The sequence below is a fragment of the Chiloscyllium plagiosum genome, unplaced genomic scaffold (assembly GCF_037043375.1).
Source record: "Chiloscyllium plagiosum isolate Xiang-an unplaced genomic scaffold, Cpla_swu_hap1 HiC_scaffold_6, whole genome shotgun sequence".
NCBI lineage: Eukaryota > Metazoa > Chordata > Chondrichthyes > Orectolobiformes > Hemiscylliidae > Chiloscyllium > Chiloscyllium plagiosum.
In genome coordinates, this window is record NW_028270144.1 from 85,059,570 (window position 1) to 85,076,105 (window position 16,536).

Sequence of the window (16,536 nt, forward strand, 5' to 3'; positions counted from 1 at the left end):
CAATTTCTCAGACTTATAAAGTACTCTTGGACTTTTATCTGACTCTGACCTCTCCTCACTAACAATATCTATCTGAATCTTCAACCTGTTACCCACCTTGTCTGTCCTCACTGATTTCCCTCACAGAAGGTTTGATTTTTATTTCTATTGCTAGGGAAGCAGTTATTGTTCAATGTCGAGTTTAACACTCTATTCAAAAGTTTCTGCTGATCCAATTTGAATGACTGTGATGCCAACAGGAATGATCTCCCAGGGCAGAAGTTCAACATGTGGATGATAATCTTACTTGGAAAGCCACAGTCAGAATTTGAGCTGTTCTTCACATTCCACTTGTAAAGCACTTGCCATGGTCTGTCCTTAAGCAATTGAAACTTGTTCAGATTTTCAGTGGAAGGTGGGATTTCCCCATTCAGGTCAATTACCAGGTTGCAGTTGACAATCCTTACACGCAACAAGGAGGCACGCCACCAAGAAGAGAACTCTAAATATTGACAATGAGCTGGGAGAAAAAAATCTCATCTGATATATAAGGGAGACCTATTATTTTGAATCTGTGTAACCAAGAGGAAACACTCTCTCAGTATCAACAAGTTCCCTCAGGATCATGTATATTTCAATAAGATAGGCTCTCATTTTCCTAAACTGCAATCAGTAAAAATCCAATGTGTTCACTCTTTCTTCATAAGAGAAATCCTTCATCCCAGTTATCAGTTGCTTTAGTAAACTGCTTCTAATGCAGTTATATCCTTTTCAAATAAAGAGACAAAAAGTGGACAATGTACACCAAATGTACCCTTTAGAGCTGCAGTAAAACTGTCCTAATTTTATATTCCATTCTCTGTGCAATAAAGGCCAATATCCTATTAGTGTTTCTTATCACCTGCTGCATCTACATTATCAATTTTGATACTTTAGTGAAGCTTTTTGTCCTGCTCTTATCAGAACAATCTGCAACAATACAAATTAATAGGGAAAATCAACATTTATAATCCATGAAAGCAGTATGTTGATAGGTTTGAAAATGGATGTTAGTTGGTTGAGGTGTTGCCATAGATACATCACTAATTAGTGATTGGCAGACTTTGTTTAAATTTTACATCAATGGTTTGAGTCTAATTTCTCAGGGCAAGTCCCCGACCAATGATTCAGCAAAAGGATGTCACCTTTTTTATTTGAGTCGAAACAGACGCAATGTGTGTACATTTTCTCTCTATTTGCAAAGAACAGGACCCAGTATGTTAAAATATGGAGCTTGCTAGACACACATGCACCACACTTAAGTCCAACTGACCATCCTACTTTGATTGTCTAGCAAAATTTGTCTAATTGCAGAATCACTGTAATACTCATGTGATGGGTGACTATAGTCAGTACTTTGCTTGCTGTGAATAGTCAAATGGGTATGCTGCAGTGTGTATGTTCTATATACCTGGCATCAGACAAGCACTGAAGTTCATATATCACATTACTCATTTGCAGGATTGGTTTGGCATCAGTATCCTGAGAGTTGGGAACACTATTTGCTGCTCGAATGTTTGAGATACCTTGCCATTCAGGGGTAATCGGAGTTGAACTGGACATTTTTCAGGGCAGTAGCCACTTTAAGGCTTTTCATAAGTTTGTGCAATGTACACGTAATAACCCACTCTCACTAGTATCCTTGCAGACAGATGAAGAAGGACATCTCTTCGACTGGGACAACACATCCATCCTAGGACAAGCCAAACAAACAGAGAGACACACGAGAATTCCTGGAAGCATGGCATTCCAACCAGAACTCTATCAACAAACACATTGACTTGGATCCCATTTACCACTCCCTGAGAAAAGGAACAGGAAATGACATCCCCAACGCAACGAAACCTAAACACATACATAGAAAGTGGGACATGCCACCAGTGCTTTATCCGGAGGCTCACTGATGATGTTACCTAGTATGGTGACGAAATGTAAATGAACCTTTCAGCTCAGCGAGCAAACCTACATCCAGTACAGGTAATATCATCACAGGTCTTTAGGGGAATCAATAAGAGAGGTGTCTTTGATGAAGTGACACCTAACCTGCTACTACTTGAATATTTCTGATATGTAGATGATACATGTGCTATACAGTATTTGAATCCACAGCTGCAGAATGCCTTATGTGTTCTCAGGGACACAATTTCTCATTTCAAACAGAATAAGTAAGTTAGTTCCCTTTCCTCGATGTTTTATTTGAGAAATCAGCCAGGTGTTCTCTACTACTGTCTACTACTTTTTTCACTGGTCAGTATAGAACAGTACAGCACAGGTACAGGCCCTTCAGCCCATCATGTCTTTGCTGACCATGATGCCATTCTAAACTAATCCCATCTGCCTGCACATGGTTCGTATCTCTCTATTCACTGCCTCTTTGTGTCTGTCTAAATACCTCTTAAACATTGCTATCGTACCTGCTTCTACCACCTACCCTGGCAGTACATTCTGGGACCTTCCACCCTCTGCATGAATACTTGCTTCACATATCTCCTTTAAACTTTCCCCTCTCACTTTAAACTTATGCCCCCTAATATCTGATATTTCCACCCTGGGAAAAAAAAAAGACTCCAACTATCCACGCATCTCGATTTTATAATACATATATCAGTTACCACTTAGCCTCTGACACACCTTTAAAAACAATCCAAGTTTGTCCAACCCCTCATTATAGCTAATACACTGTAATCCAAGCCATATTCTGGTACATCTCTTTTGCACCCTTTCCAAAGTCTCCACATCCTTTCTATAGTGTAACGATCAGAACTGTACACACAGAGCTCAATATGGTCTACCTAAGGTTTGATACAGCTACAACATGACTTGCCAACTCAATACTTCGACTGATGAAGGCAAGCATGCCATATGCCTTTTCTGCCACTTGTGTTGCTATTTCCAAAGAGCTATGGACTTGCACCCCAAGATCTCACTGTAAAACAATGCTCCTACAGGTCATGCCATTTACTGGGTTTTTTTTCCTCTTGTATTTGACCTCCCAAAATATGTCACCTCACACTTTTCTGGATTAAACTCCATTTGCCATTTCTCCAACCCACTTCCAAAAGACCTATATTCTGCAGTATCCTTTGACAACTTTCCTCATTATCCATAACTTAATAACATCTGCAAACAAATTAATCAGAACATCTAATTTTCATCCATATCATTTATATAAAATACAAATAGAGGGCCCAGCACTGATCCTTGCAGAACACCACTGTTCAAAGACCTCCAGGCAGAAAAACACCTCTCCACACTAACCACTGTGTCTATGACCAAGCCAATGTTGTATCTAACTTACCAACTCACCACAGATCCCACATAACTTAATCTTCTGGAGCAGCCTACTATAAGAGACCTTGTCAAATGCTTTAGTAAAGTCCATGTAGATAACATCCATTGCCCCACCCTCAACAATCACCTTATGTCACTTCCTCAAAGAACTCAAATCAAATTTGAGATACAAGACCCTTCCTGAGCAAAGTCAGCTGATTATGCCAAATAATTATTTTCCAAATGCAAGTAAATCCTGCCCTTAAGAATCTTTCACAATGATTTTTGTATCACTGATAAGTTATGAAGATGTTGATGTACTTTACCTTTAAAAGAATTAAAAGCAACAGAACTACCTGACAGACCCAAGTGTTCTGAAAAGAAATATAATGTAACATTTGGTCAAATAACTTGATTAGCTGGTTGCCTGGAAACGTCAAAGCAGATTTGAATTAGGCCAATCAATTTAAATTATATCTCGAAAAATACCAAACACCAATCCAGTTTGAATTTAGTATATTGACAATCTTAAAAGCCAATGAGACAATCTGATGCTTTGGGGAGGGTATAAGACCGGAGAAAATTGAACAGTTGAGAGAGCTGCCAAGCCAATGACATCTGAATACTGAAAATAGCTCTCTTAAAAGATTCCTTTATCGATCAATAACCTGTGAAGCAGACTCCCCAAGAAGAAAAGAAGACAGGAATTCAATGAAAACTAAAAGCTGCCTGGTTTTGAGATAAGAACTGATAGTAGTAGTTGAAGGGATTGTCTCAAAATGGAGAAAGGTGACGAGTGGTGTTCCACAGGGGTCAGTGTTTGGGCCACTGTTGTTTGTAATATACATAAATGATCTGGAAGAGGGCACTGTTGGTATGATCAGCAAGTTTGCAGATGACATGAAGATTGGTGGAGTAGCAGAAAGCATAAGGGACTGTAGAGAATACAGGAGGATATAGATAGATTGGAGAGTTGGGTGGGAAAGTGGCAGATGGCTTTCAATCCAGACAAATGTGAGGTGATGCATTTAGGCAAGACTAATTCTGGAACGAATTATACAATGAACGGAAGAGCCTTGGGAAAAGTTGATGGGCAGAGAGATCTGGGAGTGCAGATCCATTGAAGGTTGGTGCACAGGTGGATAGTGGTCAAGAAGGCATACAGTATGCTTGCCTTCATTGGACGGGGTATTGAGTATAAGAGCTGGCAAGTCATGTTAAAATTGTACAAGACATTGGTTTGGCTGTATTTAGAATACTGTTTATATTTCTGGTCGCCATATTACCAAAAGGATGTGCACGCTTTGGAGAGGGTGCAGAGAAGATTTACGAGGATGTTGCCTGGTATGGAAGGTGCTAGCTATAAAGAGAGGTTGAGTACGTTAGGTTTATTTTCTTTAGAAAAAAAGGAGATTGAGGGGGGACATAATTGAGGTTTAAAAAATCATGAAGGGTATAGACAGGGTGGATAGAGACTAGCTTTTTCCCAGGGTGAAGGATTCAATAATGAGAGGTCACGCTTTCAAGGTGAGAGGTGGAAAGTTTAAGGGGGATACACGTGGCAAGTACTTCACACAGAAGGTGATGGGCGTTGGAACGTGCTGCCAGCGTAGAGGCAGGCACGATAGATTCATTTAAGATGCTTCTGGACAGATGCATGAGTAGATGGGGAGCAGAGGGATACAGATGCTTAGGAATTGACCAACAGGTTTACACAGTACATTTGGATCAGCTCAGGCTTGGAGGGCCGAAGGGCCCGTTCCTGGGCTGTAAATTTTCTTTGTTCTCTTTGTAAGAAGTGTCGTTTTGTAAATTTTAATTGGGAGTTTTATAGGACTAGTCTTGTAGAAGGGAAAGTAAAAGATAGGTTAGAGGAAGGAATTTTAAATAGTTGTTACTTAATTATTCTCTTTTACTTTAAGAAATAAAGTTGTTAATTTTTACTTTAAATAGTTCTTGGCCTAATGAATTTTCACAGATTACTGCACGGGATAAATCTTTTTTTGTGTTGCTGGTTTTTTTTCTTTATTAAGCAGAAGAGTTTACCCTGTGCCGTAACAGTTTGGGGGCTCAGGTCCGTGATTTGAACTGGTTTAGACAGATTTGAATAGATTTGGGGGTACAAAAATTCCCAGCAGGTTAGTGTCCTAGATCTTTAAATAAAGCGTAAGTGAGACAATTTGCTTACTTGTGGTTGATTAAAAGTGAGAGAAATAGCTCTTAAAATTGCTAAAGAGGTTCTGGGATTTGAAGATGTTGCTCATATTTGCCAAGAAAGTTTAGAAGGAAAGAAAAAGGCCATACTTTTAGAATTAGCAAATAAGTTCGACTTGGGTTTACCAAAGGACAAAAGTAAAGCTGAAATTGTCAGGGAATGACTCAAACACTTAGCTGTGTCAGAGAACAGACAAGTGCAGTAGAAAATTACAATTGAGGAAAATGGAATTAGAAGATTAATAAAGTGAGAGAGAAAGGGATGGAGAGGGAGAGAGAAACAGAGAAAAGAGAGGGAATGAGAAAGAGAAAGAGAGGAAAAAGAGACAGGAAGTTCTTAGTTGAGCAAAAAGAGAGAAAATTTGAACTTGAGAAGTTGCGACTTAGCCCCACTCTGGTCTATCACCCTCACCTTATCACCCACACCTTAACCTCCTTCCACCTATCGCATTTCCAACACCCCTCCCCCAAGTCCCTCCTCCCTACCTTTTATCTTAGCCTGCTTGGCACACTTTCCTCATTCCTGAAGAAGGGCTCATGCCCGAAACATCGCTTCTCCTGCTCCTTGGATGCTGCCTGACCTGCTGCACTTTTCCAGCAACACATTTTCAGCTCTGATCTCAAGCATCTGCAGTCCTCACTTTCACTTAGTCAGCAAAGTCAAGTCAACAGGATGGAAATTAAAAGAGATGGTACAGATACCTATAAGTATGTCAAAACTCTGCCACATTTTGTTGAGAAAGATGTTGAAGCCATCTTTATTTCATTTGAAAAATTGGCTAGGCAGATGGAGTGATCCAAGGATTTTATGGGTAACGCTAGTTCAGACTAAACTAGTAGGCAGAGCTAGTGAGGTATTTGCTGCACTGGCAGATGAGGTGTCAAGACATTATGAAGAGATTAAACAGGCTATTTTAAGTGCTTATGAATTGGTACCAGAAGCATATAGACAGCAGTTCAGAAACACAAAGAAGGAACCAGGTCAGACTTATGTTGAGTTTGAAAGAATTAAACACAGTCATTTTGACCGATGGGTGCGTGCTTTGAAAATAGATAGGACAATTGAGGCTCTAAAAGAGATTATTTTGCTGGAGGAGTTTAAAAACTCACTTTCAGAGATGGTAAGAAGTCATGTGGAGGAACAGAAAGTTCAGGAAGTGAGAAGGGTAGCAGAATTAGCAGAAGAGTATGTGTTGGTGCATAAGACAAGCTTCCAGCCAGAATTTCATCCTGTGAGGAACAGAAGTTGGGAGAAGGGGAGATCCTACACTACTAAACCAAGAGTAGAGAGCACTGGTAAGAGTTTACCACAGAGTAAAAAAGAAGCCCAAGAGGGTGGAAAGGAGGTGAAAGACCTCAGTTGTTTTCACTGTAATGGAGTGGGACAGAAAATTACAGTGCCGGTGCTTTCAGAAGGGCACTGGGAAAAGGTGTTTTCACTGGCAGACAGTGGGACACATAATGACACAGTGCTGATCGTTCAAGAAGGGCAAAGATGTGGGAAAGGATGTGGCAAAAGAAACTAAGCCAGTGACTTTAGTGAAGGTAATAAAGGAGATCCCAAGAAGAGCTGAGGTGCTGCAGGAGAGTGCACAGCCTAGGCAGGGGCTGGGTATGGAGTTAGTACCTGATCTCTACAAAGAATTTGCGTCTGTGGGTAAAGTTTACTTAGAAAGAACAGGAAGAAGGGCAAGAAGCTATAATTTTGAGAGATGCAGGATCTAACCAGTCACTGATAGCAAGAGATGAGCGAATATGCACTCTTTCTGATCTGTTACCAAAGAGTATGGTAATTGGTGGGATAGATTTAGTGTTCCTCTATGTAAGATCAGGTTGGAGTGCCGACTCAAGACTGGGGAAGTTACAGTGGAATGATTGACAGAGTGTCAGTCCCAGGAATTCAGTTTGTTGTTGGGAATGATTTGGCAGGATCCAAGGTGGGCATGACACCCCTTGTTGTGGAGAAGCCCAAGAAAGACGAAGAGACTGAGGAGTTAAAACAGAAATATCCTGTTCTTTTCCCAGACTGTGTGGTAACCCAGATCCCACTATCAGAAGTCACAGCACAAAGCAAAAAGTAAAGAGAAAGGTGAAGGAGTTGAGGTTCAATTAGCGGATATCCTGTTTGATGTAATGGTGCAGGAAAAACCTGAACAGGCATAGGGTCTGACAAAAGCATTTACTCCTGAAAAGCTAAGAGACTTGCAACAGCTATCTGAAAGCTAGAATCCTAAGGCAGAAATGGAGACCACAGTTGGTTAAAATAGAGGAGAAATGGGCCGAAATGCACCAGATTGTGTTGCTGGTAGCATGCAGACAGGAAGTGTTACAGGTAGCACATGAACTACCTGTAGGAGGTCACCTCAGGGTGTGGTAGACTCAAGTTAAGTACAAAAATATTTTTATTGGCCTGGAATGCACAAGGATGTGGTTAACTTTTGCCATACATGTCATACGTGACATATGTAGGTAAGCCACAGGCATTAATAAAACCAGCACTTTTATTGTCAATTCCCGTATTTGAGGAACCTTTCACACGGGTTATAATTGATTTTGTAGGTCCCCTCCCAAGAACTAAAGGCGGAAACCAGTACTTGTTAACCATAATGGATGTGTATACCAGATTTCTGGAGGCAATTCCATTATGGAGTATCAAGGCAAAAAAGATGGTAGAAGAGTTAGTAGCTTTCTTCACACAGTATGGGCTACCCAGAGAGATTCAGTTGGACCAAGGGTCACATTTTACTGCTAGGCTATTAAGGAGGTCATGGATAGCTTAGGTATACAACACTTAAATCCAGTGCGTATCATTCTGAATCCCAGGGAGCTTTACAAAGGTGGCATCAGACCTTGAAGACCATGTTGAGAGCATACTGTCAGGACTACCCTAATGATTGGGATAAAGGTATCCCATTTGTTTTGTTTGCCATTAAAGATGCCCTGAATGAATCTACTCAGTTCACTCTCTTTGGAGTTTATATTCAGTCATGAAGTGAGAGGTCCTTTGAAATTAATTAAAGAAAAATTGTCAGGAGCAAAGTCTGAGATCTCACGCTTACATTATCTATATGAGGTGAGGAGAGACTAAATCAAGTAGGTGAGTTGCCTAAACAGTACCTAAAGAGGACACAGTATAGAATGAAGCAGGTGGCAGATAAAAGCTCTGAGACGCGAACATTTTCCCGAGGAGATAACATGTTAGTACTGTTACCATTGATAGGAGATCCCTTCAAAGCCAGGTTTAGTGGTCCCTATCAAATTGAGAAAAATTTGAGTCAGGTAAACTAATTAGTAAAGATGCCAGATAGAAAAAAAAGTATTGAGTATGTCATGTGAACATGTTGAAACCATATTATATTAGAGAGAAAGAACTGGAGAAACAGGTGTTAGTTACTGTCCCGCAGAGTGAGAAATTAAATCCAGATGATATGGATTTGATGTGCCTCAAAATAGATCAAAAAGTGAAGAAGTCCTTGAGGAGTGGGATATGTTAGTAAGCTATCTGTCTCAGGAGCATAGAACGCAATTGAAAGATTTGTTACTGCAGTATAAGGACATATGTAACAATCAGATGGGGAGGACTAATGCTATTGTACATGAAGTAGGTGTAGGGAATACTGCTCCAATAAAACAACACCCTCATCGTCTTAATCCTTTCAAAGCCAGACAAGTCCACATGGAAGTGGAAGCCATGCTCGATGAATACATCATCGAACCAAGCCAGAGCGAGTGGAGTTCGCCAATTGTCTTAGTTCTCAAACCGATCAGACTCAATGATTCCACGTGGATTATCGGAAGGTCAATGCTGTTACAAAATTGGACTGTTATCCAATTCCTAGATTGGAGGACTGTACCGAGAAAGTCGGACAAGCCGGTTACATCACAAAGTTGGACTTAATGCTTGGTTACTGGCAGGTACCTTTATCAGAGACGGCAAAAGAAATTTCTGCATTTGTAACCCCAAATGGGCTATATCAGTTTAAAGTGAAGCCCTTTGGAATGAAGAACGCACCTGCCATATTCCAAAGACCCATGAATAGAGTTGTGGCTGGGTTAACAAATTGTGCAGTCTATTTGTACAACATAGTGATCTTTAGTAAATCCTGGAAAGATTACATGGTACAGTTGGCAGAGCCCTTTGAAAAACTATAAGAAGCAAAACTGGAGATCGTCTTAAATAAAACAGAATTTGCAAAAGCAGAGGCGACGTTCTTGGGACGTAACATCGGTCATGGAAGGTTGTCCCCACAGAATGCAAAGACGAAGGCCATCAAGCAATTTCCATGTTCAACTTTGAAGAAAGAGGTGCTGCGATTCTTAGGACTCAGCAGATTCTATTGGAGGTTTGTTCCAAACTTCAGCGGCTACCATTAACCGATTTGCTGAAGAAGAACACAAAGTTTCGGTGGACAGAACAATGCCAGGTCGCGTTCGACCATTTGAAAGCCATATTAACCACCAAACCAGTTTTAGGTACAACAAAATATTCAAAAGCTTTTAAAGTCACCATCGATGCCAGTGACATAGGAGTTGGAGCTGTAATCCTATAGGAAGATGAGGATGGGATTGAACTACCAGTTGGTTACTTTTTGAAGAAGATCAATATCCACCAGAGGAAACACTCAACAACTAAAAAGGAACTATTGAGTTTAGTACTGTCCTTATAGAATTTTAATATGTATGTCACGAACAATGTGTTGGAAACGGTTATGTACATAGGTCACAATCTGCTTACAATCTTAGAACACTTTAAAGACAAGAATGAGACTATTTCACTGGAGACTTACGTTACAGACTTTCAATTTAAAAATCATACCTGTTGCGAGTCGGAAGAATATAAATCGCAAATTATGTTATCGTGGATTCAATTGATAAAGTTCAGATGAGTTTTGTCTTTATTTAATATTTTATTAGGTATATGGGAAGACATTAAGGTGAACTTATCTCAAAGTTATCTGTATGTTAGGGTAATGCATTTAAAAGTAAAAATATGAAGCCATTTTTTCATTATGGTGGTTCATTGTTTTCTTAATGGGAGGTTGTTTTGAAGATATGGGTATACTGTACCTTTAAGAGAGTTAAAAGCTACAGAACTACCTGACAGAACTAAGTGTTCTGAAAAGAAATATAATGTAACATTTGGTCGAACAATTTGATTAGATGGTTGCTTGGAAACGACAAAGCAGATTTGAATTAGGCCAATCAATTTAAATTATACCTCGAAAAATACAAACACCAATCCAGTTTGACTTTAGTATATTGACAATCTTAAAAGCCGATAACACAATCCAATGCTTTGGGGGTATAAGATCAAGGAAAATTGAACAGTTGAGAGCAGAACTGCCAAGCCAATGACATCTGAACACTGCCCAGAAAATAGCCCTCTTAAAAGGTACCTTTATCGATCAGTAACCTGTGAAGCAAGCTCCCCAAGAAGAAGAAAAGAACACAGGAATTCAAAGAAAACTGAAAGGCTGCCTGGTTTTGAAATAAGTTTTTTTTTATCTTAATTGGGAGTTTTATCAGACTAGTATTATAGAAGATAGGTTAGAGGAAGGAATTGTAAATAGTTGTAACTTAATTATTCTCTGTTATACTTTAAGAAATAAGTAATTGTTAATTTTTACTTTAAATAGTTCTTGGCCTATTGAATTTTCACAGACTACTGCACGGGATGCACTTTTTCTGTGTTGCTGTGTTTTTTAAAATTAAGCATGAGAGATTTCCCGTGTTGTAACAGATATAAGGCTCACCAGTTTATAATTTCCTGGATTGCCCTTCTTAAACAAAGGAACAACATTCTAGATTAGAGTGGTGCTGGAAAAGCACAACAGTTCAGGTAGCGACCGAGGAGCAGTAAAATCGATGTTTCGGGCAAAAGCCCTTCATCAGGATTCCTGATGAAGGACTTTTGCCTAAAACGTCAATTTTACTGCTCCTCGGCTGCTGCCTGAACTGCTGTGCTTTTCCAGTATCACTCCAATCTAGACTCTGGTTTCCAGCATCTGCAGTCATTGTTTTTACCAAAGGAACAACATTGGCTATTCTCAAGTCTTCTGGAACCTCAATTGTGGTTAAAGAGGATACAATTATCTTGATCAAATCCCCAGCAATCTCTTCCATTGTCTCCCTCCAATATCCTGGGATACAGCCCTACAGGCCTTGGGTACTTATCTACCTTCATTTTTTCCAAAACACCCTTCTTAATATCTAGAACATCAATATACACCTCTCTAACCTTATTATCCATATTCTTCTCACTGGTGAATACCAATGCGAAGTACTTAAGGACCTCACCCAATTCGTCTAGTTCCATGCATAAATTCCCTCCCCTGTCCTCGAGTGGACCTATCCTTTTCCTAGCTACTCTCTTGATCCGATGCATGATTCAGTGAAAATAATTATTGCAAGGCTGTTGCTCAGTTAGGCTTCTGACTCTACCAATTTTGGCAAAAGTGCTAGATGCTAATGAGGAGGACTTTGCAAAGTCAATTGGGCAATGTGCACCTTTGTTGATTCCAGTGCCTCGGTCAATGTCGGTGGTTCATCCAGTTTAATTCTTATTCAATCTGTCACAGTTTGGCACAATGTCTTGCCAAATCATTTCAGAGGGTAGTTTACGATTAACCAGACTGCAGTGGGTCTCAGTCACAATAGGATAGAGTAGGTAGGGACAATACATTAGCAAATCAAATGGATTTTTGTGATCATCATTACTGAGACCAGTTTTTTGATGCACATTTACTACTTGATTGAGATTCTCCCCAATGGTGAGGAGCAATTTGACTTGTGTTTCTGGAGTATTATTGGTGGCTGGAATACTAGTCAAGTAACAGTACCACTGTACTACTGTACCCTCACATAGTACACAATTTGGTTTATGAGATACTGCGTCAAAACTGTAAAACATAGGTTCTGATGTATTGCTGTAAGGACATAGTGCTCTAGGTACCTACCTTAATTTGAGTTTCCGCAGGTGTTGGAGCAAGAAAAGGAGGCTGCCCGACTAACATTTCAAAGAGGATAACTCCCACACTCCACCAGTCACAAAGTTGAGTGTATCCTGTAAAACAGACACCATTACCCAAGACAATCCCCAATTGTAAGTCAAAACTTAAGTACCTGAGATGAGAATAGAGCAGTAAACTTTTATTTATTTCAAAAATTAGTTAAAACTGACAGACCAGTTAAGTCAAATGTTTCTATTTCTAAACCAGTTATGTTTACAAGGTCCAACAGAATTGGTCTGCTGTAAAATCTGTATACAAATGATAACTGTGATATATATTATTTGATATATTGCTAAAAAGCATTTGTCAAAGTTTTCCATTTTGCATTCATCAGGACAATTCATAAAAATATCCACATGAAGGGAAAATATACTGTATTTGAGAAGCATGCTGATTGGTAGAGGTGGTGCCATGGACAATGCTTCAGTTAATGACAACTAAAACTTAACTAACAGGCTACCAATCTCTCAGTCTAGAGAAAATTATTTTTGTACTCCTCTTCCTTATGGCATTTTAAGCTTTTTTTACAAATCACATCACATGACAGACAAAGTATAACATTTGGTACCAACTAATTGTTTTGAAAATTGCTTACTTAGTCGGGTAGTTCATTGTGATATGTTGCTGACATATCTTATACGAGCTATCATTGACTATCTATTATTTGGTATGAATTCCTGATGCATCCAACAAAATCAAAGATCATTTAACATGGAAACATTTCTCTCCTTCAAACACCAATGTTGCATTGCAATGCTACATTTCTGCACAAGTGTTTGTTGCTTTACTGAGTGGTGGTTTTGCCATGTACTTAACCAATTTGACCTTAATTATGTCCATGTCATAATCCATAATTCATGTGATAGGAGATTCCAGATTTGAACCAGACTCTGACTAAGTATGCTTTTCCTCAATTCCTTAATAGTGGCTCTCTCTTAATTATGGTCTTCAGTTTTAGATTCTTAAAATTAAACTACTTGATAATCTTAAAGTCCCTGATCAGTTCATCCTTAAGCCTTCTTTTTTTTTGGAGAAAATATCTGAGAATATTCTTGGTTTGGCTAGAAATTCTTAGAAGCGTCAAAATGTAAAACGACTTTTTTTTTGTTCCCCAGGTACGTTAGGTTGATGACTCATCCTTGGTTTTCTGGCTGGTTTTGGGCCATTGCTGTTGTTGTAATCCTCTATGTTCTATAGGAGTTGAGCAATGTCCTCCCCTATTATTGGAGACAAGCCCTTTCCAATGGCATTATTGTGAAACTGTAAGGGTTAGATAATGACCTGAAAGTACAAGTGCAAACTTACATGTGGATTTTTCTGAAAGCACAAGTCAGTCCTTTTTAGGTGGTTTGCATTTCAGATGATTTTGACAAATGGAGGGGAGGGAGGAAAATCATTCCTCACAAGGATGCTTTCAATTTACCATGGACTGGACTTTTCCATTTGAAATTTCATGGCATTATTCCCATCATGGTCCAAACAGAATTACCTTGTATGATCACCTGCTTCTCATCTCATTACTTATGCAAGTGAGATGTGGGTTGTGTCATTTGGCAAAACACATGGTGAGTGATATGAAAGTGCTTGCTACTAATGGCAGCTTCAGGCATCCATGGCACCATATTTAAACACCCAGTTGACACCACTTCAGACTGTGCAATCCAGGACCTTCCTCTTACATGTGGTGTTTACCTCTTAACACATGACACAAAAACAAATGAAGTTGTTTTCTCACTTCACAGAGAAAGATCTGGAGGTGCTGTTGGATTCAGTGATGGTGAGAAGTTCAGTCTTGTTCTGTCTGACCATAACAAAAGGCTACCCTGCCCGAGCTGGTATGGACAGATTTGCAATACTGATTTCCTCCACAAGGGGAAGGAGCACCATCATTTTCCTGCTACCTCACAGGTACAGTACCATTACTCATTACCACTGTGCCACTGCATATGTATCTATGTATCTCATGAAGGATGATGGACTATAACCCTCATCATCACACGTATTATGCCTACTCAAGGGCTTGCATCACTTCATCTATTACTATTAATAACCCTGTCTACCTCTGCACTTCCCACTCACTCAATAGAGACACCTCACCATCTCTTGTGCTCATGCATGATCATTAACTGCTATTGTATCCACTCGCATCGTATTCAATCCTTCTCTACCATTGTAAGAAAAACTGGCACACATCCAGGTGAAGAAGTCCAAGACTATTGGGGAGCTGGCACGCATCACCTATCAAGAGAATGCCAGGGAAAACCAAGACTGCTTATAATGCGGAGGGCGGGGGGGGTGGAATGATGGCCAAACAACACAGAAATCAAGCTCCTCTCTGATTGGCTTGCCCATAGGAGGCAGAGGGTAGTGGTGGACGGGTGTTTTTTTTAGCTGGAGGTCTGTAACTACTGGTGTTCCACAGGGATCCATACTGGGGCCTCTGCTAATTGTGATTATATATAAATGATTTGGATGAAAACGTAGATAGGTGGGTAAGTACATTTGCAGATGACAAAAGATCCATGGACTTGTGGATAGTGTAAAAGGTGGTGAAAGGATACAGTGGGATGTAGATCAGTGCAGATACGATGGAGAAATGGCAGATGGAGTTTAATCTGGGTAAGCATGAGGTGCTGCACTTTGGGAGATCAAATGTTAAGTAAAAGTATACAGTTAATTGCAGGGTCCTGAATAGCATTGATGTACAGAGGAACCTTGGGGTCAAGTCCACAGCTCCCTGAAAGTGGCCACACGAGTAGATAGGGTAATGAAGGCATATGGCATGCTTGCCTTTACTGGTTGGGGCATTTAGTATAAGAGTCAGGATGTCATGTTGTACCTTTAAAAGACTTTGGTTTGGCTAAACTTAGAATATTGCATTCACTTCTGGTTGTGACATCACAGGAAGGATATGGAGACTTTGGAAAGGGTGCAGAAGAGGCTTATCAAGATGCTGCATGGATGAGAGGGCATGTGCTATAAAGGAGAGGCTAGAAAAATTATGGTTGTTTTCTGTGGAGCTGCAGACGCTGATGAGACTTGACAAAAGTCTTTAAAGTTATGAAATGCATGGATAGGTCTGACAGTCAGAATTTTGTTTTCCCCAGAGTTGAAATGTCTAGGGGACATGCAGTTAAGGTGAGAGAGGGCAAATTCAAAGTCGATGTAAGGGCCAAATGTCTTTTTTTACACAGAGTGGTAGAAGTCTGGAACATGCTGCCAGGGGTGATGGTGTTGGCAGATATGATAGGGGTACTTAAAGGGCTTTTAGATAAACACATGAATATGCAAGGAATGGAGGGATATGGACTAAGGGTGGGCAGAAGGAAGTAGTTTAATTTGGCATTATATTTGGCACAATACCATAAGCCAAATGGCCTGTTCCTGTGCTGTACTGTCCTATGTTCCAGTAAATATATTTTGGTAGTTCTGATAATCGTATGTGATGTCTTTATGGCAATTAGCTTGGAGACTCCAGGTCCAGCAGAATGCTCAGTAGTTGCCAAATATGCAATCTGGCATGCACTTTGTTAATTTAACTATGGGTCTCAGCATCAATGGCATGGTAAAAGGGGGAAGAGGCTCTTTGACCTCACTCCATCTTCTTTCACTCAGGGAAGCTGGATAGTGGCAGCAGGAGCTCACTGGGAGGAATAGTAACACAAAGGCATCCCAGAAGCTTCTGCTTCGAACACTCCAGAGGTGATCTGTCCCTATACCTCTCCACTGTCAACAACAGGTCAAGCATAGGAAAGTAAGCTTGCAGTTGGGCAGAAGACTCAGCATGCATGAACTCTCTAGGTAGAGAGCACCCACTGCAATACCACCCAAGTATTCTAATGTCAATAGGACCAACAACTGAGCAGACTGCCTCCAAAGCAGCTGTGGGAGTCTGCCTTACACCTAGGCATAGTGGAAAGGAACAAATAATTTTTTAAAAAATCACTTAGGGCACGTGAGTGGCATCATTGTAAAAATGACTTCTATGTTGTCCATATATTTTCATTTGTATTGTTACAATGTC

The 16,536-nt window shown here is 40.0% G+C and overlaps 1 protein-coding gene across 3 annotated transcripts in view; it reads right to left on the reverse strand.

Annotated features, from left to right (window-relative positions):
- Nucleotides 1-16,536, reverse strand: part of lats2 (large tumor suppressor kinase 2) — a 91,608-nt gene that overhangs the window by 3,623 nt on the left and 71,449 nt on the right. For all 3 annotated transcript variants that reach the window (XM_043691921.2, XM_043691922.2, XM_087988168.1), the window contains one exon: nt 12,459-12,565. In XM_043691921.2, coding sequence (XP_043547856.2) covers nt 12,459-12,565 — 107 coding nt within the window. The remainder of the gene's footprint in view (nt 1-12,458; nt 12,566-16,536) is intronic.